Below are 27,876 nucleotides of genomic sequence, written 5' to 3' on the forward strand. Positions count from 1 at the left end.
AGGACCTCGGAACAGGTTTGGCACCACCACCAGGTAACCAACCAGTGCACACATGGGCCAGCCCCCACCTCCCGAGGGGACAGCATGGGATATAAACCAGGCGAGAGGTTCGCAAGAACTCTGTGAAGAGGGTGAGGAAGCTCCTGGAAGACCCTGGAGAAAGCTCGGACACAAAGAAGCCACATTGTGGTGCCGAGGCCACCGCCACGGAAGGTCATAGGGCAAGCGCCCCACGGTCCTGGCCCTGCTGTGCCACCTTGCGGCCCACGGTGGGGAGGAACCGGGCCCCCTGCGGGCGCTAACGGTGCCACCGAGGGTGCCTCTGTGGAGGGAGGTGGGTGACCAGAGACCAGGGAGCCTTTCAGCCACGTCTCCAGGAGGGGGACACACACTGTGTTCCTCCAGCTGGTACAGCGGTGCTGGGGTGTGGGGATGAGCGCCCTCCAGTGTGACTGCATAGCCATGGCACCACGCAGAGCTAGAAAGAAAAGCGTGGGTCCCAGGGACCTGTGCCCTCGTCCCTCTGGAGCCTGGGGTCGACTTCAGTCACCAGAAGCCCCATCCAGGACTCGCAGTGCCTGGCAGTCATGCTCCCCGAGGTCTTAGTGAAGCCACCGCCCACCAGTGGGAGAGCAATCTTAGTCCCAGCACGTCACAGCTGGGCCACTTCCCACGAAGGCCAGGCAGACCCTTTCACCTCTCAAAAGGCTTTTGGCTAAAAATGTTCTTAAACAAGCAACTTTGTTTTCACAGAACCCTAATACACGCAGGTCACAGGAATACACGCAATGACCAACCGATCTGTCTGTCTATGTGGGATTCAAAGCCCGAGGCAGTTAAGCCGTGGCATTGGGGGAAGAGTTTCGCTGCCTGGAAACGGCAGGAGGCGGTGAGCGGAGCCTGCGCGAGCGCACAGCTGCCATCACTGCGCATCGTGACGCAGCTGGACGCGGAGCCGGCGGCCTCCACCCGCCATGGGTCTGGGTTTGTCATGCTCACTGGCCATTTTGTCCCTAAGAACAGAGGTCACAGGGAGACCCCCGCTCTCGGCGTGGAGGTCTCTGGCTGCAGCATGCGCCAAGGTACCAACGCTGCTCCTGTTGTGCGCGTGTCACCCCTCAGGGACGCAGCCACGGACGGCTTTCTGCAGTGGCACTTTTCGGTTTAATGGGAGGTGCACGTTTTCGGGCACACGGGACTGCCTGCGCTTTCTCCCCCAGTTGCCCGGTCGGGGTGTCAGCCGGATCCCCACGGCCCCTGGTCTGCCCCGAGCTCCCTGCCATCTGCCCACCGGTGGCCAGCAAGGGGCCACTACCCGGGAAGACATCCCTTGCATTCCACTCCAGCACCTGCGTGACACGAATGTTTACCTGTGGCTCCAGCCAACATTCCGACATCTGAGACGAGTACATGACATCAAAACCGAGTGAAACCTGTTAAGTCAGTTTAAGACTGAACTCACCTTTAACGGTACTGGCCTCGGTTTGGTCATCTCCCTTTTTCCAGCTCTCAGTCCTCTTGAATTTTCAAGATTGCTGTACACTACTTAAGCTTTAAACATCCAGGTTTTGAGCGCAGGTGTTGGCCGTGTCAATGGTCTGTGGCGGGTAGTCTGCGTGTTGACGCTGACAGTCCCTGGACTTGAGAGCTCTCTGGGGCATCTGTGCAGTGCTCCCAGAAGCAGGCGTCGCGGCCCTCACGAGGCCCAGACAGAACTAACAGAGCCTCTGGCCTGGGTGGGATGCCGACTCCCCTGCCCTCGGATGGCACAGCCCCCCAGTCTCCCTGGTCTTCGCCCCCACGATGCTGTGCAGCCCCCCACCGGGTGAGTCCCTTTATGTGCACCTGTGTCTGTGCATCTCTCGCCACCCTGTCCTTCTGCAGAACCCTAGGCAGACATGGGACCGCACCGCCCACTGGGACCTCACGCATGGTGCCCACCGAACCCCGGGGACCAAACACCAGACCCAGTTAAATGAAGCTCCGCAGCCAACGTGAGAGTCACTGAGGTGACCACTCCCGGTGGGCGGTGGTCACGGAGGGAGCTGTGAGGGTCAGGGCTGCAGGAGGCAGGGACAGCGAGCGTGGCGTGGAAGCGGTCAGAACCAGCAGTCAGGGTGACAGTGATGTCGTCTCGCTGTCACTCTGACACCATCTACCTTACGCTCTCGCGGATGTTTCAGGTAACAGATTTCCAGCCCGAAGTAAATTTAGTCAAGTTTTTCTTTTGCTTTTATTACAAGCATATAATATTAATTGGCAAAACACTGAATACAAGCTTCACGGTCATAAAATCAAAGCACTTAAGCAATATTTCGAAAAAGATTGTAGACAAAAACTAGCCACCAATAGTACAAAAATTACACACCAACACAAAGCATAAAAAATGTAAACTTTCAAATTAAACAGTCAAAAATATGATTCTGCATTGTCATCTCCACGCCCGACAGCCAGGCTCAGAGGTGAGCTCTTGCCCTGAACCCCACGAACCCCATCGAGATGTTGGAAGGGACACTGACACTGTGCTGCACACACCATCGGGGACGCCACACTTCGGGCGTGCTTCCAGACAGGTGGGGAGCGCCCGGGCGGGCAGTAGCCGCGTCCCACCTGGCAGGGAGCCTCTGTAAAGACAGCAGTGCGGTCTCAACGACATTCTCTCATCCACCGATCTCGACGCACTCAGTTCACTTAGATGCCACAGCAGAGACGCGCACGGGTTTGTCAGGCTAAGGTCACAGGTGACGTGGCGGAGTGTGCGTGATTTCCTGAGGACACGGAGAAACTACATTTTGTGGCTTAGCTACCTGCACTGAAGTTGTTTTCGATGTTTTTGAGAGCACATCAGAGATTCACACACAAGGCAGAAACCGGCTGGCTCATTCCTAGAACATTCAATCCAACGACACACTTCAGATCCCTGGAAAACACCTGTGCGCTCTGAGGGAAAACTAAACAGGTTCTAAAGGGGTGGAGAGGAGGCCGCATGCCCTGGCGGGCTCGGAGCTCAGGGAGGCGGCACCGTCACATCTGTGGTCGGTGCGGGGAAGGGAGGGATGTCCAGGGGCGTGGCACACGGCGTTCAAGGCCACAAGACCCACGGCAGCCACGTGGCCGGGCCGCTTACTTCTGAATGCTGCTGCCACGCGTTCCTGCCCAGGCACACGCACTGTAAGCCTTCTGACGATGAAAACAAGCCAGATGCTGACTGTACGGACTCTGAGACTCCACTTACTCTCCTTTTCAATTCTGCGGAAAAGACGCTACGCTACCGTTTAAACGTGTGTCTAATGAACACGTGTTGGAACCTATTGCACAAAAGCATAAACAAAGCTCTTCATCCCCACAAAACAATGACATACAAATTAAAATGACTCAAAGTAAAAAGAAGCTTGCAAAACATCTTACAATTTCATTTTATATGCCTGTAAATAAAGCTGGACCACGGAAACCAAACACTGGATGGGAAAATATGATAGAGGCTTAAAATAGAATAAATAATTTTATAAAGTTAGGTTTTCTTTTCTTAACCCCCCAAAACCTTAAATTCAATATTATATATTCTATCTGAATTTTCTATTTTCATGGAAACCATGTCGGTGGGACTGAGTGCTGGGTGACGGTCCCGCTGCACAAGCACCTGTGAGGGCGACTTCACAGTAACTCCCTCCGGTAGGAGAAAACCTAATGGGATCCCGTCACTCACCGAGCCTGACTTTCATGCTGAAACCCGCGAAATTCAGCCTTTCGACATCACTGAGGGCCCAGCGCCGTGAGCCTCTGCGGCGGGGCGCGGTCAGAAGAGGGCCCGTCCCGTGGTGCGTTCTGCACAAGGAAACTTAGAAAAATAGCTACTTCTGCGGCTGAGGTTCTGTCAGGTTCTACGATTACGAAGGTGGGCCACACACGCGAGGTCAGCAGCCAGCCGTGATGGGGACGCTGGCCCCGACTTACCTCCATCTCTGTTCAGATGTATCGACTTAGCACCATAGCAAATTCAAGTGATTTCAAAGATAGCTACAAAGTTACAAATACACGGGGTTCTTACAGCCGCAGCCAGCTGACTCTGATCCTGGACCGATTTCGTCTGGATTCGGGTGCTTCGCCGCTCACCCCGTCACTTCGCCACACAGGACAAGGCCAAGACCCCGGCGCCATGCCCAGGCGCAGCGTGGCGACTCGCGGTCTAGAGCTCCGGCGGCGATGTGTACTTTGAGGTAGACAGGTACTATTTACTCACACACGGCCGCTCGCTGAGCCTCGTGTCCCACGGAGACGAAGGGGATGGACGGCTGAGGAAACTGGACGGTCCTGGCGGAACCGCGGGTGGGGGCTGAGGTGAGGAGGCGGCTGGCCAGCTCCTAACAACCGGCTTCTGTGTTTGAAAAGGCCTTACATAACATCGCTTGGGTGGAAGCATCTGAACGTTTCTCATCACTGAGGTCAGGTCTCACTGTCAGCTGCTTCTCATGTTTATGTACACGAGACAGGAAGCAGAGAAAACAAGAGTGAAGGTCCGTGAGCCCAACCATAACTTCTGAAGCAAATGCAAGAAAAAATTCTCGTCACTAAAGTGAAATATTTCATGGAAAACCCAGCCCTCGGGCCACCCTCGGAGGCGGGGGGTGGGGGCTCGCGGCCCCAGGACCCCACGGGCCAGGCAGCTGACGGGCAGCAGCCCGCAAGGTGACGGCGGGAGGAACGCAAGGTCAGTGGGACATGCAGACGGAGGTGACGACGCTGACCCTCTGGAAAATGGGTCCTTGACCTCGTTCTTGCTTTATACATTCCAAGGTACTATCTTAAAGGAACAAATATTTGTGTGCTAGCAAAGAATTTATTCTCTAATTCCACAAAAATATTGACATTTGGGAAGAGAAAGGGTTTGACAAAGTGTGTGCTGCCTGCGACTGGTGTGTTCGGTCACTACAGAACTAAGTAAGCCACTGGGGCACAGAGCAGCCCCCGGGGTGCTCGGCCTGAAAACTGTCCTCCAGGAGGCACGGCCACGTGGTGTGCAAGGGCCAGCAGAGGGGAGGGCTGGTGGCCGGCGTCCCGGGGGGTCACGGGGACCCTGCGTCGGCACTGGCCCCTCCCCGATGGAGGTGCCTTCTCAGGAGAGGCGCCCAGACGCCACTCTGCGTGAAAACGGGGTTGGACGAGCAGGGCGTTAAGTGGCAGCACTGAATCATCGGTGCCCTGTTTGATCACCAGAGGAATTTAGAAGAACAAGAACGCTCTGCAAACCAGCGTTGAGCCGCTCAGATGCCCCGGCCCACGGGCGCCGACGTCACGCAGCAGCTCCAGGGGCCGGAGGCTGTCGGCTCGTGGGCTGCACGATGGGGAAATGGACAGCATGGTTAACGCGTAACATCAATGGCCACCTCTTTTGGTACGCTTTTAAATTAAATTTTTATATATCTTCTAAGTCTTCAGGTAGCTAAAGGCAACATAAATATCGTCATTCACCATGAAAAGATATTTTTTCAATAACTTAGGATTCAATAAACGTACAAGTGTTCTCGAGGCTTATCACGAAACCTAATTCATAAACTAAACCGAAACGACCAAGATTTTGAGGACCTGGAAGCAAGCGAAGGTCACGTGTGTCAGGATGGGACACGCCACCACTGCACGCATCACTCTGGTCTGGCTGAAGGACTGAAGTGTCTCGGCATCTTGTCACCTGGTGCTGGTAGTGTCTTGTTGAGTGTGAGTTCTCGCATATAAAAGTTATAAATATTCTCTATTCGGAAATCTGGTCCACAGGACACCCCGAGGCGACGTCCTGGAGCGCGGTGGTCGTGGTTGCGCCAGCCCCGCGCTCACTGGGCGCCGGGGCGCGAGGGCCGCGAGCCTGCCGCCCGCTCACAGCAAGTCCATCTTGGGTCTGTAGTGCAGCAGCAGCGGCGCCTTCTGCAAGACAGGCCGCGGAGACCGAGCCGTCAACAACGGGCCACGACGAGGGCACGCTGCGCTGGCCGCTGCGTGCAGTCGGGGACAAGGCCCAGAGCTCCTTCCCAGGGCCCCGGTGACCAGGGGCACCCACTCCTCCACAGACCCTGCGCCCCTCCCCTGGGCCTGGCCAGGGTCGGCCCTGGATGTCTCTCCCCTCCCCGGCTGGCCGGCCCCAGGACAGGTGCTACCCATCCGTGCTTCACAAAGAGGCAGCCAAGGCTGCAGGGCGCCCTCCACTGGCAGCAGGACGAGGTCACCGCGACCAGGAGGGCCTGGCAACTCTGGGGTTGATGCTTTCAAAGCAACTGCGTTTCGAACAACCCCTTGACTGCATCATCGCTTCAGAACCACCAGATAAAAACACGCTGCTCGTAGCAGCTTCCGGGCGCCACGTCAAACGCCCTGGAACGAAGTGACGCGCCTCACCTTGAATCTCCATCTCGTGACAACCACAAATTTGAGTGTGTGGTCCTTGCCCAGGATTTCCTCGTTGCATAAAATGTCCAGCTGGCGGAAGAAGGAGGCTTTGGTCAGCAGGGTCGACAGGCACTCGGTGTGCGTGGCCCTGGTCTATGCCAGCCGGACTGGTCTGGGCACAGGCGCCATCGACTGCAGGTCGTGTGCCCTCGTTTCTGGGGTGGCAGGTGGGAGGGAGCACTAGGAAGGCGCCTCTCCATCAACCCAAGGGCACCTGGGGGGCCTCCGTCTACACCCTCCCCCTGGGGGTCTCCATCTACACCGGCCATGACAGCCCTGGGGCTGAGCTCCTGGCTACCCTCACCCAGAGTACCCTGTTCCGCAGCCTTCGTCCACCCCTTGGCCAAGCTTGTCCCTCTCTCCTCAGGGGAAAAACTAACAGGCTCCCCAGTCTTTTTCCTTCTTTTTCTTTTTAAGAACTATTTTTAGAGCAGTTTCGGGTTCCCAGCAAACGGAGCAGATGGTACAGAGAACCCCCCACACGCACAGCACCCCCCAGACAGCACGGCCGCCTCAGTCGCTGGCCTGCACTCGACACACCATCATCACCTAAAGTCCGCAGTCTACGTCAGAGTCGCTGTCACGGCTACGCCCCGCCATCGTGGTGTGGACGTCACCACCTGCCATCGTGTGTCTCACAAAGGGGCTCTGTGCCCTCAAGACTGTGAGGACTTCTCCCAAGCACATCCTTTCGGTGACGGACAGCTCACTGACTTCCTTCAGGTGGATGCTAGGGGGAGCTCACCCGGAGCAGGGCAGACCCCAGTGGCTGTGGCAATCAGTGCTGGTGCCCATGGAGCTGCTTGAGCTCGCTGGCCCCCACCCGGAGCTGGAGGGTCCGAGTTTGGGGAACGGTTTAGGGTTGTTTGCTCCTTTGTTCGTGAGCTGGCGGCTGCTCCGGCCTGACTCCTGGGGGTCAGGCTGCTGTCCCGGCTCTCCGGCATGTTCCGTGGGAACCGGGTAGTGTCCACGGAAACAGGGCTGGTGTGTGCGGCTGCGCCACCCCTGCACTCCAGGAGACAAGCCCTGCCTGGCCGTGGGACGCAGCCCTTTCACACGCTGCTGAACTGTCGGCTGGCGTTTTGCTGAGGATTCTGCACCTGTGTTCACACGGGACACTGGTCTGCGGCTGTCTTTTTTTGTAGTGTCTCCGTCTGGCTTTGGCATCTGGGTGATGCTGGCCTCCCAGAACGTGTTCCGGGTGTTCTGTACTCTTCGACTTTCTGGAGACGTTGCAGAAGGATCGGAATTAGTTCTTGAAAGTTCGGCAGAATTTACCAGCGAGGCCGTCGGGTTCGCAGCTTTTCTGTGCTGGGAGACTTCCAATGGCCGACTCAATCTCCTTCCTCGTCAGGGCGGCTCAGATTTCCTGTTTCTGTGATTCAGTCTTGGCGGGTTCCGTGCTTCTGGTTTCCGTCCCTTCCCTCAGGGCACCCCGCTCGCTGGAAAGCGCTCGTTTGCAGCTCTCATAACCCTCGCTGCTTCTGTGGACACGGCAGCAACGTCCCCACCTTCGTTGCGGACGTCAGGAACCGCTGGCCGCCTCCCTGGTCCATTCTATCCGGGACGGTCCCGCTGCCCCACGGGGAGGAGCTCCGCGTTCCTCTCCTCTTCTGCGCGTCTCTGCCCTGCCCTTCGTCGCTTCCTTCCCTCCGCTAACTGCGGTTTAGTTTGTTCTTTTTCCAGCTTCCTAAGTAGTAAAGGTAGGGTGTTGACTTGACGTCTTTCTCGTTTTTAGTTTGTTTACAGCTATAAACCCTCCACCGCCCGGCACTGCTTTCACTCAGCACATAAGGCTTGGCTGCCGTGTTTTCCTCTTCGAACGTCTCTAAGTATTTTCCAGTTTCTCTTTGATCCTTTGGAAGTGTGTTGTTTAATTTCCACAACTCTGAATTTTCCAGGATTTCTTTCGTTATTGATTTCTAACCTCATCCACTGTGGCCAGAGGATACACTCTGTATGACATCTCCCTTTTAAAACCTACTCAGAACATTTGTGCCTGTCCTTCTCTTATACGACCCCCTGTCACTGGGTGTAGGGCCCACTGGGATAATCCAAGGCGATCTCTTTTTCTCGAGATCCTTAACATACCTCCAAAGGCCTTTTTTCAAATAAAGTCATAACAACATGTTCTAAGGGTTAGGAAATGGACATATCTTTTGGTGGGCTCATCATTCGACCTATGACAGTCTGCCTTGTGGCCCCCCAAAACCCATATCCATCCCACATGCAAAATACATCTGCCCCGTCCCAATCTCCCCAAGAGCCTCAACTGATTCCAGCATCGACTCCAAATTCTAAAATCTCACCTAGATGCCATCGGCTGAAAAATCCCAGGTCTCATCTTCTAACTCACAGACTAATGACGCCCTGGCTGTGTCCCCGTGGAACCAGGACAGACAGCATGTGCTCCCAGGATGCCAGGGCCGGACGCAGCGTGGGGCTCCCGCTCCACAAGGGAGACGCAGCAAAAAGCATATTAGGTCACTGGACTCAAGCAAGTCTGAAACCCGGCAGGGAAAATCCCATGAGGCTTCACGAGAACATGCCACTGTGAGCTGAGGTCCTGCCCTCCGCCCTGTGACGCCTCAGCCTCCTCTTCACCCTCCGGACCAAGGCTCTGCCCTTAGGCCATTCTTCCCTTTACTTGAAGAGTAGGTCATGGTTGCAGCCAAGTGGCTCCGTCAGCCCAGACGCTGCACGTAGAGTTTCGGAAGCGTGACGGCCTGTTCCCATTTCTTCTTGTCTGTCCCCTTCAGTTCAGGCTGGCGTAGTCTCTGCTGATACAGCACTCTCAAAAACTCTGTGGGTCCCCCACATATGTCACAGACCCAGGTCACTAGGCACAGAGACGCTGCAGGGACCTCCCGGGTGACGCCTCCCCACCCCTAGAGGTTGGAGCCACCCTGAGTCACATAGCTCATCTCTTTGGCAAAGGGCTGTCCAGCCACGCCCTTGGCTTTGTCTCCAGCACCCCCGCCCCCCACAGTGACATCCCGGTAGAATCGTCTCTCACAATCTGGACAGGCTTTGAGTCCCCAGGGCCGTCCAGGGTAGCCTCTTCCTGCTCGGCAGTCCTTCCCGAGCCCAGCTCACTCCTCTCCCCATTCACGGAAGCAGAAGAAACCGGACCACGCCGCCGACGCCGCAGGGGACTCTCCGCTCACACCCACGCTCGCCACCTCCAGGCTGCTTCCCAAGTCCGGCCGCGTCTCCACCACCGTGTGGCAAGGCCACTTTTCTTCCTGTCCCCAAAGCTATGCCCCTTTCCCTCTGAGCTCTCACGAGAGGTGTCTGAAATACCCTACTTCCTTCCACCAACATTCTACGTGACGTGGTGACATGTACCCGCAGGTGACAAGCTTTCTCTACTGAGCTCCGAACTCCCTCCCGGTGACCACCAGAATCACCCTTAATGACGATACTTCTACTCACAGTCTCTTCGAGGCCAACGGGGCTTTTAGAAAGTGCATTTCTCAAAATTCTTCCAGGCTCTACCTGTTACCCAAGTCCAAAGCCACTTCTGCATTTCCAGTGTTCGGTGCGGTAGGGCTCCACATGCTGGTACCAACATCTATTTGGTTTCCTGCAGCAGCTGACAAAGCACCACGACTTGGTGGCTTGAAATAACAGGAATTTACTTTCTCGCAGATGTGGAAGCCGGAAGTCCAAAATCTAGGTGCTGGCAGGCAGAGCTCGCTCTGGAGGCTCAGGAGAGGGTCTTTCCTGTCTCTTCCAGCTTCTGGTGGCTCCAGGCATCCCTGGGCTGGTGGCCGCCTCCCTCCAGGCTCTGTCTCTGTCCTCACGTCACCGTCTGTGTGTCTCAAATTTCTGTCTATCTCACTCTTGTAAGGACACTTGTCATTGGGTCCACCAGATAATCCAGGATTTCTTCATCTCAAGATCCTTTACTGTATCTCAAAAGATCCTTTTTCTTAAAAAAGGTCACGTTTGCAGGTTTGGGGTTAGGATGTAACATACCTTTTCCGGGGCCACCATTAAATCCACTGCTCTAAAATCTATGGCAAGTCCGTCCACTTCTCACTCTCACTGTGCCATCCTAGGCCGTGTCTCCTGGGACTCTGGCCCCAGATGCCGCCCCCGCTGGCCTGACTTCCACTTCTGTGCTCCAACAACCATTTTCCTCTCAGCCTGAGCACTCCTGTAAAGCTGTACCTCAAACCACGAGTCCCAGCCCGTCCTCACATTCGTGCACGCACAGCTGGCTCCCAGCAACGACTTACGTCTTAGCCAACGTCGCCACCTCAGGAAGCTCCCCAGTGAGTCTCAAGCCACGGTGTCTGCCCCGCCCCCCATGCCTCTGGGCCCACTAGGCCACCAGGTTTGTTTCCTTCTCAGCGTCTATCACGACTTAGAAGTATCTCGTCTGCCTACCTGCTCACCCTCGCCCAGGCCCCATTCGTCCATTTGTGAAATTGGAGAAGAGACGTCTGTGCTGCAAACGCGCACACGGAGTCACGCACCCTCCCGGCGCCCGCCAGCAGCAGTGGCTTCCCCACGCCCACGGCCTGGGCCCCCGCCATCCTCACTGCTGTTCCCCACTACGCTACCTGGGGGCCAAACACACTGAGGGCTTTTCCTGATTTAAAGTCTCCAAAGTTGCGGAGCCCAAAGAACTCGGAAGCACGGCTCCCCGGGCCGGCCACGGCGCGCAGGCCCCAGGGCGCGCTACCTCGTTGAAAGAGGACAGGTTCAGCTTCTTGGCGATGAACTTCTTCAGGTGCAGGACGGTGGCCTGGGCCGAGCAGCGGATCCACTTGCGCTTGAGGCCGCGCAGCTTGCTGCTGTTGCACTCCAGGCAGATGCTCACCTGCAGGACAAAGGACACACAGCTGGGCCACGGGCCGCGCGGCCCCGCCCTCGAGGCCACCGCACGCACCTGTGGCCGCCGCCAACCTAAGAGTGCTGGCCTTCTGAAATCAGAAATCTGTGACCTCGACACTGCAGAGGAAGAATTTTCAAAAATAGTTTTACACACATTGTCATAAAATCTGTCGTTTGCCACTTTGTGCAACACAATCCGACACTCTCGATTCTGCCTCGTGAACAGGGGACTTTAGTAAACGTCAGGACGGGCTCCTTGCAGGCACTGGGCAGGTCTCTGAGCGCACCGACCGGGACCGGAGCCCGACCTGCGAGCCCTGCATCCGTCCCCGGGCTGGGCCGGCGCCTGCTCCTGCTCGAGCGCACTGGGCTGTCTGGTAAGGGAAGTGGCCCTGCGCTCGGCCTCGGGCAGCAGACTGACCAGAAGAGGGGAGCGTTCTGGGAGGAGGGAAAGGCGCCGAGTCTGCAAGCTCGTGGCCACCTTTTGGACGATCGACAGCTCAGTGGGATTAGAGTACGCTGTAAGTGACAAGAGACCGCAAAATGACAAACTAAGTAAAAGTGATTCTAGGGTCCTAGGGTGCCTGGTAGATGCAAAAGGGACCCTTGCAAGCAGCGACGACCCCAGGCCACACAGGACACTGAGAAAGCCCCACCTCGGACACCTCGCTCATGAGCATGGTCCTCCAGCAAGAGCCACAGCAGATGGCACAGCCGCACCCCACATCCAGACGGAAGAATTAACAAAGGGATGAACTAGAACGTGCTCGTCTAAAACTACTCAGGAGACAAAAGAATGAATTAAAAACAACGCACCATAAACAAAGAAAAACGTGACTGTAACTCACAGGAATGAAACACATTCACTTAAGCTAAAAGCTCAATGGCTGGCTGGACCACGGGCCAGTCTCAGCTAAAGACAGGTCGACTTGAGTAAATCACCCCAAAGAAGTATGGAGACGCGGACATTCGTTAAGACAACAGCGCAGAGGAGGTGAGAGCTGACAGATCGGAGGCCTCGCACGCACACAGGGGTCCAGGGGAAGAGGACGGAGGGAGGGAAAGGCAGCCCATGGATAATGCCAGAGGGGCTCCCCGAAATGATGAAAGACAGCGACCCTCAGATTCAGGAAGCGGAAGAATCCTAAACAAAATAAAACGAAACCGACACCTATACAGACAATGGCGACACCTCAGAACACAGAGGGGAGGCCACGGAAAGATGTGGCAGCTCTCGGGCGAGGCCGCCGAGCACAGAAGCGAGGGCCTCCCTCCCGGGCATCGACAGGAGTGACCCAGAGCAGCTGCAGTCCGGGAAGAGCGAGCCCGACCCAGCAGGGCAGACGACGGGGGAAGCTGAGCCGGCCAAGGGCTCTGACCGGCCTGGGGTTTGGGAAGAGGAGGGGTGGGTGGCAGACTTGCAAGGCGGGGGGCACCCAGGCAGAGTGAGCACCCTCCTGCCATGTAGGAGGCAAACTCACATTAACTTCAGACTTTTAAAAATGTAAATATTCATTTCAGAACTCAGTGCCCACTAAAAGAATAAAAATAAGACATATATCTTGCCAACTAGAGGCAAAAAAAGATTAAAGAACTTACTCTGGTTCAACAGAAAACGAGAAGGGGGAGGGGCATAGGAAATAAACAGAAAAAACTAAAGCAGGGAAGAAACCAAACTTACCAGTAATCATGGTAAATCTAAAATATTTTTAAAGAAATTTCCTGATTAAAAAAAAAAAAAAATAGCTCCATGCTGTAAAAAGTGTCACAGTTAAGAAAGATATTTTAAAAACTGAAGTACAGATGTGGTTCCGTAGTGTAGCGGTGAGCACGTCTGCTTGACACGCAGAAGGCCCTGGGTTCGCGCCCCAGTGGAGCCACGGTCCATGGTCTACGGCCATGCCACCCTGAACAAGCCCGATGTCTGACCTCGGAAGCTGAGCAGGGTCGGGCCTGGTTAGTACTTGGATGGGAGACCACCTAGGAAGACCAGGTGCTGTAGGCGTAAAAAATAATAGTAATAATAAAAAAAAATTGAAGTAGCAGGCAAATGTTAACCAAGAGAAAGTGGACATAGCCATGTCAGTGTCAGAGAAAGCAGACTTTAAGAAAACAAGCTGAGTAAGAAAACGCTCCCTAAAGAAGGGAGCTGTTTCCGGACGTGAAGGTACCTAGTGACCGACGCAGCCGGACAGAAGGGAGCAGGGAGCCCCCGCCCACGGGGCCCACAGGTCTGGGCCCAAGGCGGAGGCTCCACGCATACCAGTTTGCCCGCGGCACTGGCCGGAAAGGCCCTCGTGCCCACTGAGCTGCTGGCAGAGTAAATGAGGCACAGGTCCCTGACCTGGCAAAGGGACAGGGAGGCCTGTGCCCCGGTGCAGACACCGTGGCTATGTGACCGTGAGTAGGGGGCACAGCCACGCATGCCTTTTATGTACGGAAGGAGCAGGGGGAATGAGAAAACACATACGTTTATGTTCAGGTTTGCGGAAACACAGAAGTGTCATGGAGTGGTGATCTACATGGGGGAACACTGGGGACAGTGACGGCGATGGACAGTGAAACTACTAAATTTAAGTCTTTTATATAACGTTAGTCTTTGGTCTATGTGAACGTATACACTAACTGAAAAGCACGTTTTTAACTTTTAACAGCTTCACTGAGGTCTAACTTACATGTATTTATATATATGATTCAATAACTTTTCAATTCACAGTTGTGCACACACTACCATAATCCAGTGTTAGCGCATTTCCATCAGCTCGTCAGGACTCGGCTCCGTGTGCCATCGGCCCCTGAGCCCATGCCCTCCCCAGGCAGCCGGTACTCTGCTGTCTCTTCAGGCAGACCGTTTCCTGGACATTTTAGATAAGTGGGATCCTACAGCATGTGGTCTCTTGCCCCTGGCTTCTTTCACTTGTGAAATGCTTTGAGATTCACCTGCATGGTGGCACGTGTCAGTGGCCCATCCTCTCATGACTGGCCGGCCCCCCTCTGCAAGGGGGACTGCATTCCGCCTACTGTGGTCAGCCTGTGGATATGTGTGTTGTGCCCAGGCCAGCCACTACGCACGTCGCTGTGAACACTCGTGGATGAATCTTTGGGGGGTGTGCTTCCACACACACCTAGGGGCGGGACTGCCGGGTCGGACAGCTCATCTGCGTTTAGCTGGTTTAAGAAGCCGCTGGACTGCTGTCCACAGCGGCTGTGCCATCTCACGCTCCACCTGCCATGCAGGAGGCTCCCGTTCCTCCACGTCCCGCCAGCGCTCGCTGTTGGCGGTCTCTGTGCTAACAGCCACCCCAGTGGGGGTACGTGGTGCCTCGTCAGGGTTCTCATTCACGTTCGCCTGCTGACGAACGGTGCTGGACATCGCAGGTGCTCGCGAACCGTCTGTACGTCTGCTTTGGTGAAACGTCCGACACCTTTTGCTCATTTCTTAATTGGACTATCTCCTTACCGAGTTACGAGAGTTATACATTCTAGATCCAAGTCCTTTATCAGAAATATGATTTGCAAATCCTTTCCCCAGTCTGTGGCCTATCTTTTTATCGCCTTAATGGTGTCTTCGCCGAGCGGCGGTTTCTAATCTGAAGTCAATTCGTCACTTTTACGAGCTGTGCTCTTCCCGTCGCAGCTGAGAACTCTAGGCCTAACCCGAGGTGCTGAAGCTTTCTCCCGTTTCCTTGTGAAAGTCCGAAAGTTTCAGCTCTTCTATTCTGAATACGGCAAGGGCATAAATTAATCTTTTTGCTTGTGGCTCTCTAACTGTGCCGGCATCACTTGTTAAAAACACCATCTTCTCCCCAGGCCAGAGCCTGGGCACATTTGCTGAAAACCAAATGACCATAAACCTGAGAGTTTCTTTCCGGACTCTAGAATCCATTCTATTGACTTACAGTCTACCTAAGGCCTATAACAGTGTCTTGATTACTGTAGCTGATGGTTAGAATTTTCAACACATACTTTTAAATATAACCCATGGGTCGAAAAAGAAATCGTAATGAAAAATTTAAGATACTTAGAACCAAGTAGTATAGTTAGAAACTATATGAATAGTCAACTCAGGTCAATAAAACTGACAACCTCAATCTTATACAAACGTCCCTAGGGAATTAAAAACGGAAGAGGGACTATCACCAGCTATGAAACTTGTATAACTTCAAAACCACAACTACAAAGATACACACAGAGAAAAAAAAAATACAGCTAATTCCAGTTTGAACATATATACATAATCCTACACAAACACTAGCGAACCATAAATACATTTTAAAATCCGCGGTCAAATTCGGTTTATCCTGGGAACGAGTATAAGGATGGTTTACCAACAGAAAAACGTCCATGCAGTTTATCACGGACGATGCCAACAGACACCGAGAGCCCGACAGTGGGGGCGGGACAGGAACCCAGATCCGCATGAGGTCAGAGGTCAGAGCCCCCCCGCGGGGCACACAGGCACCAACACACGGTCCCCCGAGACAGGCGAGGCGGAGGTGGTGCCGCTGGTGCACGAGCACGCGCTCCTCCAGGCGGCGTGGGGACCGAGCCACCAGGGCAGCGCTCCGTGCCCCTCGCTTAGCTTTGCAGAGGGACACAGCCCGTCACACAGAGCAGCTGCACCTGTCCCGCCTGCCCGCCCAGGAAACTCACCCCAAGCATCCACCCCTCCTGGCCCGAGGGTCTGGGGGACAGAGGCAGGTGGCCGTCTGCAAGGGAGATGGAGTCAGGGACCTGCAGGTGTGAGGGGCTGGGGACAGGTGTGACAGGGCTTGCAGCAAGGCCTCCCAGGGCTGCGGGGACACGGCCACCATGGAGGGAGCAGGCAGCAGGTGTGGAGCCCTGTGGCCACCAACAGGTGATGCTGCCACCCAGCCAAGTACGAGCCAAGACGCGAGCGGGCCGTGGGTCAGAGGGGGCCCTTCACCTGCTACTGCATTCCTCCTCCACTGACCCCAAGCACAGAGGACCACAGCCTGCACGTCCAAGGACGTGTGTGTGCTGCCGCAGTGCTCACAGTCATCTTTTTAATCCAACAGAAGTATATCGACTGGAAAATTAAGATTCTGTTATTCTGTTCTTGTACCCAAACCACACGATTTTAATCGTCTTTAAGAAACACATGTATACATGTCTGCAACTGCATGTTTCACGTATTAAGTATACAGACACAGATCAGACTGTGTAGCACGTGCATATGTGACCAAGTATGTGTGTGCATATCACACTCACATTCTAGTGTGGCCGACACCCCTTGTCTTTGTGGTTATTTATTTTCTTTCAAGCGAAGCAACCCTTGGTTGACCTCACAGATGACAAGGACCGTGGCAGCTTATATTCCCTTATTTTTTATTTTTTACGCCTGCAGCACCTGGTCTTCCTAGGTGGTCTCCCATCCGAGTACTAACCAGGCCCGACCCTGCTTAGCTTCCGAGATCAGATGGTATCGGGCATGTTCAGGGTGGCATGGCCGCAGACTCTGTGGTTATTCTTGAGCCTTTCCTCTCCCAGGTGAGCTTCAGAAGCAGCTGCTTAAATTCGATAATAAATGGTTAAAACCGCAACCCGAGATTAATTTGGGGAGCACCAATATCTTGACGTTATCCTCTGCGTCCAGTCATTCCAACCTCCCTCTCGCATCCTCCCCAAGGTTTAGAGTCTTCGTTTAGTCCTCACGCACTTCTCATCAGGCCATTGAATACGGCGCCACAGCCACATATACTGTCAGGTGTTCAGCCTCTCTCCCCAGTGGGAAGCAGTCCACCTCACAGTCCCCGGTGACCGTCACATACCACATGTCAGACAACGGTCCAAGGACATGCCGCGTTTGCCTCACACGTCTCGTGTCTTTTGTCCGCTGTTGTATGATGGACCTCCAAGTCATGCTAAGTGACAGCTAATAAGGGACAGTTCCTCATTTCTGGTATTAATAAGAATGGTTCTGTCTCATCACAAAGTATGGTGACTGTGAGTCACGGTTTTCAAGGTAAGATGCTGTATTAAAAAGTATGGCAGACACAGATGTGGGACTCTGTCAAATTCTCTTACAGCATCTCTGTGACCATGCAGTTCTTTTTAGTCTAATAATGCGGTGCACAGCGTGAATGGATCCCTCAGCATTACATTTGAAATTTTCATTTACTACACTACTGAACTCCATTTTACGTAACATTTGCACGTACACCAAAAACACCTGGCACCGAATTACTCAGCGGCGACCTGGGGACTGAAGAGGCCCTGAGTGTACGGAGAGTGAACCTTGATTTCTGTGTATTTATGTTTTGCAGCGAGTACATGTTACTTTGGCAATTAAACAAACGAAGGCAGGTGCTGGCAGGACACGCCAGTGTGCAGACTCCCTTTCCCTCCTGCCTGTCCCTCTGCTAAGCAGGAACGCACCCCAAGTAGAAATATCTAGTGCATTTCCGCTTGGTCACAGTTTTGGGACACACGCTGCGGTCACCGACCTGCTCGTCACTTCTGTGGTAATCGTTGTCGTCCTCCTGCTTCTCTTCTGCTGCCTCTTTGTTCGAACTGTCATCCGCTTTGGTTTCACCTTGTAGCAAGAACGGAAGACGTGGTATTATGGGATCCGAAACACTACACTGTTACTTCTGACCCTACGGTACACTTGAAGAGCTGTGAAAAGTCCCTATAAGAAGTGTGCACCATGAAGCGCACACGTAAGAGTCAGAGGAGGTGGCTGACAGTGTCTGCTGAGACTCAGTGTCCTCAGTCAGGGAGCCCCCTGGAAGTGGGGCTCGCCACATGGTCTGCGGTGTGAGTTGAGGCTCACAGGACGAAGGTGACGGGATGGGTAAAAGGCACACAGGAGCTCCGGCCCCCTCAGTCCCCCATGCCACTGGGCAGCTCCCACGCACTGTGGAGCTTAAGCCTCCATCTCGGGGGACGACTGGGACAGGAACCCGGGGTCCCAAACATGTCCCTAACCGCCTACCAGGGGCCTACCAGGGGCCCTGTGATGCCACAGGTCCTCTGCCTCCTCAGACTGCGAGATGCATAGGGCCGTCTACCCTGTTCGGGAGGTCGTGGTCCACCACAGAAACGCCGTGGCACCACGCACTGGAACAGTTTGCTGTGACACATGCAGACTGTAAAGCACTGCTAACCATGCGTCAAGGGCAAAAGGCTACTTGGCCAGCAAAACCGAAATGAACGGTCTTAGGGAGCCATGCCCCACGACGCCCCACTGTGCACCCCGCTCCAGGGACCTCTGGGGACTCCCATGCCTCCCCTCCAGCACCACATGGGCCCTGTCTACACCCCGCCTCTGTCAGCCCTGTCTCACGCTCCCACCTGCACCGGAAGTGAGGGAGACAACCCGGATCACAAGGTCCTTCTTCCCACACACCCACTTCCAAGCTTTTGTTATGTAAACTGTAAAGTGCCTGAAGGGAGGGGGCTCTTTAAGAAAAGGCCTGATAAAGTGACCCCCACGTCTTGGCTCACTCACCGTTCCGATGGGGGTCCAAGTGTTGCTTTGCAGAACAAGTCTCCCCCTTGATGTCTCCAGGCACTTCCATGCCTAATTTGTGGTAGAATTCTCTCTGTTTTCTCATTTCCGCTATTAAAAATTAACACGTAATCTTTAATCTTAAGTAGGCAATGAATTATACTAAAATCCTGTTCCCGAACATAACATGAAGGAAATCGCAGACGTGATCACAGAGCTGAAAAGCTGTGGCTGATGAGAGAATGACAGATCCTGAGTCTTGAGCGGCTGCAGCTCTGAATGAATTTGGGTTTTTTTATGTGGCTCTGACCCTGGAGACTTTTGCACGTGTAAAACATACCACAGTGGTTCTTCAGGGTGTATTTTCCTCTAATGCGCCCTTTGCCTTTCCCAGGACTAAGCACCGAGAGAAAGATGGCCACGTCTGTGCTCTCTGCTCAGGGAGCACCGCTGGCCACGGCAGTGGGCTCCACACACGGTCAGGGGCTCCAACGAGCGGGCGCCCCGAGCCCTGAGCGCAGCACTGAGAGCCACGTGCGTCAGCGGCACGCAGCATTGGCCTTCTGCAATGCAACAAGGTGAACACAGCCCACGCCAATTCCCACCACGCACACTGGCCGGAACTGAGCCGGCGCCCCGGCGCCCCTGCCCCCCCCCCGCCCCCGAGAGGGCAGCGGCAGTGTCCAGAACTACAAAGTTTTAGAAGGAAAGGCTTTCAGGATGTGTGTGCTATTTCTTTTTAAATAAAGGTATTTAAAAAGACATTTCTTTTTAAATACAGGTAAACTTCACAGGCACCCGTTCCCGGCTGTGCTCCCACCGCCCCACACATGGGCCGGCATGCACGACACACGTGACCAATGCTCCCCGAATGACGAAATAGAGGAGTGCCAGACAACGGATGAGACCAGCAAATGAAATCCAGTGAGTTCAGAGCAAGGACAAGAGACAGTGATTCTCTCAAAGAAGAGACCAGGGCCACCCAGGGAGAGGCGCCGAGGCCACGCTGCAGACCACGACTCGAGCGACATCTGACACTTACCTTCTTGGAGGCCTGGGACCAGCTTGTAAACAATGTCCTGCATGGTTCTGTCATGACTGGCAAAAAGAACAGAACGGGCAGGGTCAGCCAGAAACGTCGATCTGTCATTCTCGCACATTTTCCACCAACTTCACAATCACAAATTTGGAATTCTGGTTGAATTTTACTTCTAATTTGCACTTAAAAAATGTGTTTGGGAGCAAAAGTTTCACGTGACCTGAATTAACGCATCATTTATGTTCTAGCCACTTACGAAATTTCAAATAACAACACAGTGAGATCCTTCTGGCGGCCAGCTGGACTTTTTACGTTCTGGTGGACAGCAGCCTTGAAAGTCCCAGGGACAGCTCAGCCTGTGGCGCCAGACAAAAGCAGGTTCCCAGACTTTCCGGACCATGACCGTGTACGTCAGGGTAACGCCCATGATACCCTCACTACGTCCATGGCAGCGATTGGCTGGTTTTGACGCTCAACCCCAACCTCGTCTGGACCCCAAAGAGGGGATATCGGGCTGAACTGCTGCCAGAGTTTGACAGCTGGGTCCCATGTGACCGGCCTTGCCCAGAGTGCGGGGGACAGGGGACCTCAGGGAAGGCAGGCGCAGACAGAACAGCGGGGCACAGGCAGGCTCTCGGTGCTGCAGCCCCCAACATGATGCCTTCTCTCTGCACCGTCCGCGTTTCTGCTCCATGCCACCAGTCTACCGTCCCCGCCCACCCCCACTCACGTGTGGCCTCCAGCAGGACGACAGCCCTGGCCTGGAAGGTGAGGCCCGGACACGCGAGCTTGGGCGTGCTCCACCGGACGCCACAGGGCCCTTGCCCAGCCTGCAGCTGGAGGCCCTTCCTTGGGCCACCTCGTGCTCTGGGGGCGGCAGAAGTAGGGCAGGCAGCAAGGCCTCGTGAGCATCGGGACACTCAGAGAAACCTGGCAGCACTGCTTGAGGCCGAGCGCGGACGCGGGGAGTGAAGAGCGGGTTTCCAGTGAGAGCCCCAGGCGGGCTTCGGCCTGAGCCCACCACGCCACCCCTGGCCCTGGTCACCACACGGTCACTGCACAAAGAAGAGGCAAGGCTGCCCCTGACCCGAGCCGCAGACCCTCTTCGTGGTCGGCGCACGAGGCTGGGTCTCTGGCAACCCCCGCCATGGAGAGCCGGGCCCTGCACTCCAAACGCAGCAGCAAGTGTCCACGGCTCGCTGCCTGCACGAAGCCCCTACCGCCACCTGCCCTCAGTTCCGTCAGGAGAGGAAGACCCCCTAGCTCTGAAAAGCCACACCCCAAGGCAGGACACGTGTGCACGCATGTTGCTGATAATTGGGTCCCAGGACACGTACAGCGCTTCTGCAAAGCAGACGCACAGAACAGAGAACCCAATAGGACACTGACGCAGAGGTGAACAGCCACCTCACGCAGCCCGGCCAGCTGGGAAACACAGGAAGACACCCGTGCTCACCCACGACCCGGGAGAAGGGCCAAGGTGGCCCCCCAGAACCACCACATGGCAAAGTGCGATACCTGCAGTGCCCTGCAGGGCAGCGACGCAGCACCCAGGTGCCCCAGAGCGCGTGGGAACGGCCAGGGTAGACGCCCGTGACAGTGCCGTGACAGTGCCTGGAGCCGCAGTGACACCCCGCGAGGACACCCCTCACAGAGCGCTGTCAGTGGTGGGGCCACCACTCCACTAACAGCGACCTTGGGAACACGCTGGGCCAGGGCAAGGCACAGGGCGGCACGCCAGTCCCCGGTAGGAGGCTGGAAAATGGGCAGGCTCCGGCCGCGCTGTGGGCCGGTGGTGGCCACGCAGAGCGCGCTGGCCTGCTGGAGCTTCTGTTGGGGGCTTCAGCTGAGCCGGCACACGCGCCACGCCGCCTGGCTGTGGGGTGAGCCTCTCCCGTCGAAACCCGTGTCAGTCCCACCAGGCCGCTCTCATGGGGCCCCGGGGGCCCCCAAACCCAGAAGGCGTTTAAACCTTGGCCCAAGGGCCACAAGCAAGCACCTCCTGCCTCCTTGGAAGCGACGCTGACTTCTTAGGGTCCCGTCTCCTCAAGACACACGGAGGCGGCGGGCCGGCAGAGGGGCGATCCGAAGGCCACTGCACTTCAGTGTGAACTGCAGCCAACTGGGCACAGAACTAGTACTTCCCAGCCGGCCCGAGGCGTCTCACACGATGCGTCCCGAGCGACACTCAGGGCCCCGGCAGCCCTGCCTGCTGCCCCGCTGTGCGGTCACTGACGCACAGGGCTGCCGGGCGGCCCACTTACCCGATGTACTGCAGCGGGTGGCTCTGGTGGATGACAATCCTGCACGTAGGGCAGGTGTTGTTCTCCTCCAGGTACTTGACCAGGCAGCTCCGGCAGACTGTGTGCAAAGCACAGCGGCATCAGAAAGCCAGCTCAGAATCAAGATGCCGACGGCCGCGGCTCAGCCCGCCTAGGGCCACGGCGGGCGCCGCATCCTGAGGCGCTGTGAAGAGCGCCCAACAGTGTGGACTGCGCGCTGCTCGCCCCACTGCCCCACTCGGTGCACTGGGGGCCCAGCGAGAAGAGCGGACAGTGAGGGGGAGGCGGCCCCGCGGCCCGGGCTGAGACAGCGGCAGAGCGCGCAGTCAGTCCACGCATTCTCGCCACACGGGCCAGCAGCTAAAATGTTTGTCAGCCTAGAAGATCCCAAGATTTCCTTTGTAAATCAACACTGGAAAAAACTCAGTGAAAATAACAAATTATGCCCACTGATATCTAAAAATACAATGAACTTTAAAATAAAAATTCTACCAAAATTGGCAGATATTTCCTTAAGTGAAAAACACAGAATCAAGTCACTGTGCTACAGGCATTCATTCCATTTTAAAAGTCCTGCCTCTGGAAAGTGCTTCTCGACCGCTGGATTCCCCAGTTCCCAGGTAAACCACGCTACCCGCGTTCCAGGTGAGACGGAACTTAAAAAAGGAAACTCCAGTTCAGCGCCAGCTAAAAAGCCAGCGAAAATCGAACATGGGCTTATCAGCTGCGTGTGAGTGTCGGTCACCAGACTCTTGTTTAAGAAGTTGAAAAAATTCATCTGGAAATTTTAAAAATAAGCATTTCTGCCCACTAGAAACATCATGTCATACCACAGTTACTAGTTTAGCTGTTCTATGGAAAAAACTGGATTTTTCCTGTATTTAGCTTCCTTACGTGGTATCTCTGTTAAAATGACCCACAGAATTTTTAACATGAAATATTTTTTCTGATCTATTTTCTGTTTTATTTCTGCTTCTGTGTACTGCTTTGTGCCTGAGCGTAAAAGCTTTTGGTCAAAAAGAGCTGAAGTATCAAAGAACACACGGCTAGTAACTGCTGAAGGCCACGTTCTAGAACATCCCGCACATACACGTATGCAGACACTCGGTCACCGTGGTCGCGTCAATGAGATACCCGCTGCACAGGCGGCAGGTGATGTGGGCGTTTATGTCCCAGAGTTTAATCTTTCTGGTCAACATCTTTGGCTTCTGCAAGAGAAAAATGCACGTTAATTACCATCTGCAATACTCCGGTACATTTCACCAATGGCGCAGGCCCAACTCCAGTCAAGTTACAGCAGGTCCCTCCGGAAGGAGACTCAGCATGCAGAGGGCCCAGGCCGCACAAACTTCCCATCTGTGAGACACGGTGACGATGTGACAACCTCGCTGACCTCCTGGGGGACCGGGACTGTGCCGCCAAACACCCCAGGGCAGCAATCGGCCGGTCGGCGGCAGGGAGCACCCTGCAGACGCTCGGCCGCTGCCCCATGTTGTCCAGCACCGACCCGCTCTGTCCCAAGCCCCCGACCTCCTCTTGCCCAGGGCTCAGCAGAGGCCAGCCAGCAGGCGGCACAAGCAAGGGCTTCTGGGATGTGGCGGGCAGAGGCCGGGGTCGGTGGCCTGAAGCCCTGACTGGGGTACGGCCCCTGTCCCATGTGAGGTTGCCCGAGGGACACCAGTGAGGGCAGCGCTGGGCAAGCTCAATGTCCTTCCACGTGAAGAAGCGGAACGGTCTCGAGACGTGAGACCCACCAGGTGGCGCTCTGACAGGGCCAAGGTTGGGAAGCGGCTGTCAGAGGAGCCACCGCCAGGCGTGCCCAAAGTGAACGCAAGCAGGTTCCACGGCCAGTTCACCGTGACACCCAGACGTGTTCACAGGGACCGTGTGAAACGGCAAACAGCGTGCTGCGGACCGGCTGGTGCAGTCTCCTTGACCCCAGGAGACCCGTTCTGGACTCCTGACCTTTAGCCCCCGCTCCCTGTGCCAGGCTCCAGCCAGCCCGCCGCCCGGGCGCAGCAGCCCTTGGCCAGACTGGGGGCGCACAGAAGCTCTGCCCCCCTGGGCAGCACTGGGAGCACCTGAGGCCCTCTGTTACCCCTGTCACTTATCCACAGGACACTGGTGAAGCATACAACACAGCAAGACCAAACGCCTGTGCACCGAAGTGCTGGCACACAGTTTCTGCCTCGGGACTGGAGCTATCTGTCCCGCGGTCCCCTTCTGGAGCTGCCGCAGCCTTAACGTCTCTCCTGCCGGACCGCAGGCCGCATGAGTGCAGGGCTGCCACCACACCTCCTGAGCCTAACACAGTGTTGTTCCAGGAGGAAAAACAGCCCCAAAGGTGTCCTTAACCGACCCAAAACCTGCATGCTACCTCACGTGACAAAAGGCCCTTGAGACGGGGGATGGTCATCATAGGGTCCTTCTAAGGAGGAGGCCAGAGGGTCACTCAGAGAGATGGGGACACGCCGCGCTGCCGGCATGATGGCAGGGCCACGAACCAAGGATGCAGGCACCCCAGAAGCTGGAAAAGACTAGAACAGGTTCTCCCTGGAGCCTCTGGAGGGAGTCAGCCCTGCGACACGTGGACTTGACCCCAGGAGACCCGTTCTGGACTCCTGACCTTTAGAACCGCCAGCACGCTCGTGTGCAGTGGCCGCCTGGCTTGTGATTTGCCACAGCAGCAGGACATCTGTGCGACGTAAATGCCTCACACAAAGCAGGGCTCTGTGAGCACCGGCCGAAGGGATGCTTCCACAGCAAGCAAACCCAGAGTTCCCCATGGGGACACCAGGACAGACACTGCGGCCATCAGCATCAAGGGCCTGAAAAGTCACCGACGTCACCGAGAGCAGCGGGTTACACGGCTGTGCGAGCAGAGCCAGCTCCGCCCAGTGGCCGCAGTGCATGTGGCTCAGACTGCCGGCCGAAGACACCGATCAACGCTTTTTAAAAAAGAGAAAGAAAGCAAACAGCCCAGAGGACTCCGGACATTTCCATTTGGACGAAGTCCCAGGAGAATGTGCTGGGCCCATCACCGGGCAGCATGGCATGGGGGCCAGGCCAGGACCCAGAGGGCAGGGGCAACCTAGAGCTGATCGTCGCCCACATGCAATCCCACGAGAGCCAACCGGCCATTAGAATGAACTAATGTGTCGGCAAGTCGCCAGACTAAATTCCCTCTAACACTGTGTGCCTCTAAACCAGCACGAACACCCGAAGATTTTCGGAGAAAGGACAATGTGCAAGACACTTCTGGGTGCTCGCCCCGATCTCTCCTCCACCCCCTTCCTTGTGCCCACAGGAAAAGAACCTGTGGCCGCCCCAGCACCCAGGCGCGTCTGCAGGACAGGACCTGCTGCTCCTAGCCGTGTTTCGGTAGATATAACGTGGAACTCAGTGGAATATTCCAATAGCAGCTCCCGTATGCTGACTGGTCCTGCTACTGAAACTCCACAGGACACGGCCTTGCGTGGCAAAGCCACGCGAGCTGTGAGCCTATGAGGACTTGCACGTTGTCTCCCCCAAGCCCTGGCAAAGCCCCAGCCAGGTACCTCTGACCTCCTGGGAAGTGGCTCAAGGAAGAAAGAGCAGCCCGGCCACAGGGAACGGGAAAGGAGGGCAGAGCACGCCTGCGAGGACAAACCCCAAGAGCATGCCCGAGCCAAGCAGAAAGCAGGCCGGTGCCCACGGAGACATTCTCCTGTGAGTGCCCCCAAGGCCAAGGAGCGGTGTCCACTCACTGGCCCTGCTGAGGACTGTGCTGGGGTCTTCAGTTCACACATCTGCCATCGGAAACACGAGGACATGCTCAGCGCCATGCAAATGTTCTTACCAAACAGTGACACTCAGCCACGACGTTCTCCCACCAAATACCAAACTGCCACCGCACACCGAGCCGGAAACAAACTCCTCAATCACACTGGCAAGACGAGGCCTCTGGGCCCTCTGCAGGTATCAGCTTCTGCGCCCGGGTCCCCTTCGCCGGGATCAGGGTCCACCTCTCCTTAACGGGAGCAGAGTCTGCATTTCCTTTGCGGAACCGAGGTTCACGGTAAGTGTGTATGGAGATGGTGCACAGACAAGTGTGCATACTGGTGAGTGTGGACTCACACCTACGTTCCCGGCTCTCCTGGAAGGGCTCCTTGCAGCCTGAGCCCACTGAAGAACCAGGGGGCTTAGACACGTGGCTGACCTGAGGCTGGGCTCAAAAGCATAGGGGACCCGGCACCAGCTCAAGCGCTCCCCTGGCCCACAATGGGCACAGTATGTCACACACTAGGCCCAGATGGACCATCAAGATAAGCAGCAACTATCACCAGGCAAACAAAACCAATCAGATTATCATCTACAGAGTCACACAGAAGTCCGTGAGCCCACACTGGAACAGATGAAGAAATAGGCAAGGGACATGCTTCCTTGTGGCATGTGAGCTGACAAATGTGGAAGGCAGTGAAAAGTCACCCCGTGACAATGACTGCAGGGATGGTTCCCTCAGAAAGTGTCGTGGGCAGGACGGCTCATGGCCTCAAAGCAGCCCGTGAGGCACAGTGGGGCGCAGGGTGGAGGGGGCCCACAAGACGCCACCTGCTGAGTGACCGGGTGATACCCATTCAGGGACCAGAGGGATGACAGGCATGACTCTTGATGACACAGCACCCATGACGGGACTCCTGCTGAGCGGGCACCTCCGGGAAACACCAACAAGCCTCTGTAACAGTCCCAGTCCCAGTCCCAAAAGGCCAGGGAAGATGGACAGGTGCCTGAACGCAGTGCCCAGCTGCGGGCCAGCCCGGATCGGCCTGGAAAACAGGCCTTCTGGCCACTGACCACCGTCTGGAGACGAGACCGGCCTGCTCCCCTGGACCGGGCTGCTGCTCTGGCCACGCTGGGACATGCACGCTGGGCGCCCCCGTCGGCCACCCTCCTGTCCTCAGGCACACGAGGAGCTGCGTTCAGGACATGCAAAGGCCCACGGTCACAGCACTGGACACTGGGCCAGAGCGGGGAAGGTGATGTGAAGCTGCCAGGCCTGTGCCCTCCATGAACTGCTCTGCCAGCCAGGCCGAGGCACCCTCCGCACCACCTGTCTCGGTGACATCAAATCCTGGCCCTTTACTAAGGGCCGACCCCCCTGGCGGCCCAGCCCCCGGCAGGCGGGACTGGAGGGCCACTCTCACCTCTAGATGCCTTCGGTCCCCTCCTTCCGCCCCCGCATGGGGCGCTCAGGCTCCCGCTCCGGTCCTACTGCTCCCGGCCAGCCGCTTCGCACTATGCTCCGGGCCTTCACGTCTGCGCCTTCCTTTTGTCCCCTGCTCTTTTTCCATTTTCTAGCACAGAAATGGCACCTGTCATTTCATGTCACTGACGTGTGACACAGAGTCCCGTAATTAAGTTCTTACTAGAATTTTTAGGTGAGTCCCATGAAGCCAACAGCAGAACAATCAAAACTATTAATTAAGAGAAAATGTGAATTTATATACATAATTGTGCTGTAATCTACCATGGAGCTCGCAGAAATCACATCCGAAAGGAGCTGCAAGGAGCTGAGCGCTCCTGCGGCTACACGGCAACTTCGACCAACTCGCATGCACCGGAAGAAAATAAAAATCAGACTTTGCGCTGCACTCACCTTACATGGCAGCCTGGGACCCTCCACTACATTCTGAAGCCTGTGCAGGCACAAGACGGGGCGCCACCCAGTGTGCTGCCCGGGGCCTGTGTTCCCACACCAGCAGCTGTGGCCTCGCTCGGTCGACACGGCTGTTCGTTTACCTGCTTAAAACAACCAAAAGAAA

General features: G+C 55.8%; 1 protein-coding gene, 2 non-coding genes and 1 pseudogene across 8 annotated transcripts; 2 read left to right on the plus strand and 2 right to left on the minus strand.

Annotated features, from left to right (window-relative positions):
• Positions 1–2,205: 2,205 nt before the first annotated feature.
• On the minus strand, positions 2,206–27,876 carry PCGF3 (polycomb group ring finger 3). Of its 6 annotated transcripts, none has more exons than XM_025051750.1 (10): positions 27,711–27,875; positions 27,259–27,408; positions 23,166–23,283; positions 22,058–22,154; positions 19,797–19,852; positions 18,755–18,865; positions 17,748–17,836; positions 11,007–11,266; positions 6,385–6,465; positions 2,206–5,916 (listed from the first exon to the last, which is right to left on the minus strand). In XM_025051750.1, the coding sequence occupies exons 3-10, from the start codon at positions 23,272–23,274 to the stop codon at positions 5,826–5,828; spliced, it is 894 nt and encodes a 297-aa protein (XP_024907518.1). In that variant the 5' UTR covers positions 23,275–23,283; positions 27,259–27,408; positions 27,711–27,875; the 3' UTR covers positions 2,206–5,825. The 6 variants fall into 6 exon arrangements, with proteins under 6 accessions (XP_024907518.1, XP_006919113.1, XP_024907519.1 ...); XM_006919051.3 differs by having other exon boundaries at positions 11,129–11,266; positions 27,711–27,872; XM_025051751.1 differs by lacking the exon at positions 27,259–27,408 and having other exon boundaries at positions 27,711–27,876.
• Positions 13,088–13,160, plus strand: TRNAV-GAC. Its single transcript has one exon. It is a non-coding gene; the product is annotated as a tRNA-Val (tRNA).
• Positions 13,170–13,285, plus strand: LOC112485610 (annotated as a pseudogene).
• Positions 16,640–16,758, minus strand: LOC112485634. The gene has a single exon (XR_003048512.1). It is a non-coding gene; the product is annotated as a 5S ribosomal RNA (ribosomal RNA).

This window comes from Pteropus alecto, unplaced genomic scaffold (assembly GCF_000325575.1).
Source record: "Pteropus alecto unplaced genomic scaffold, ASM32557v1 scaffold5, whole genome shotgun sequence".
Classification (NCBI taxonomy): Eukaryota; Metazoa; Chordata; class Mammalia; order Chiroptera; family Pteropodidae; genus Pteropus; species Pteropus alecto.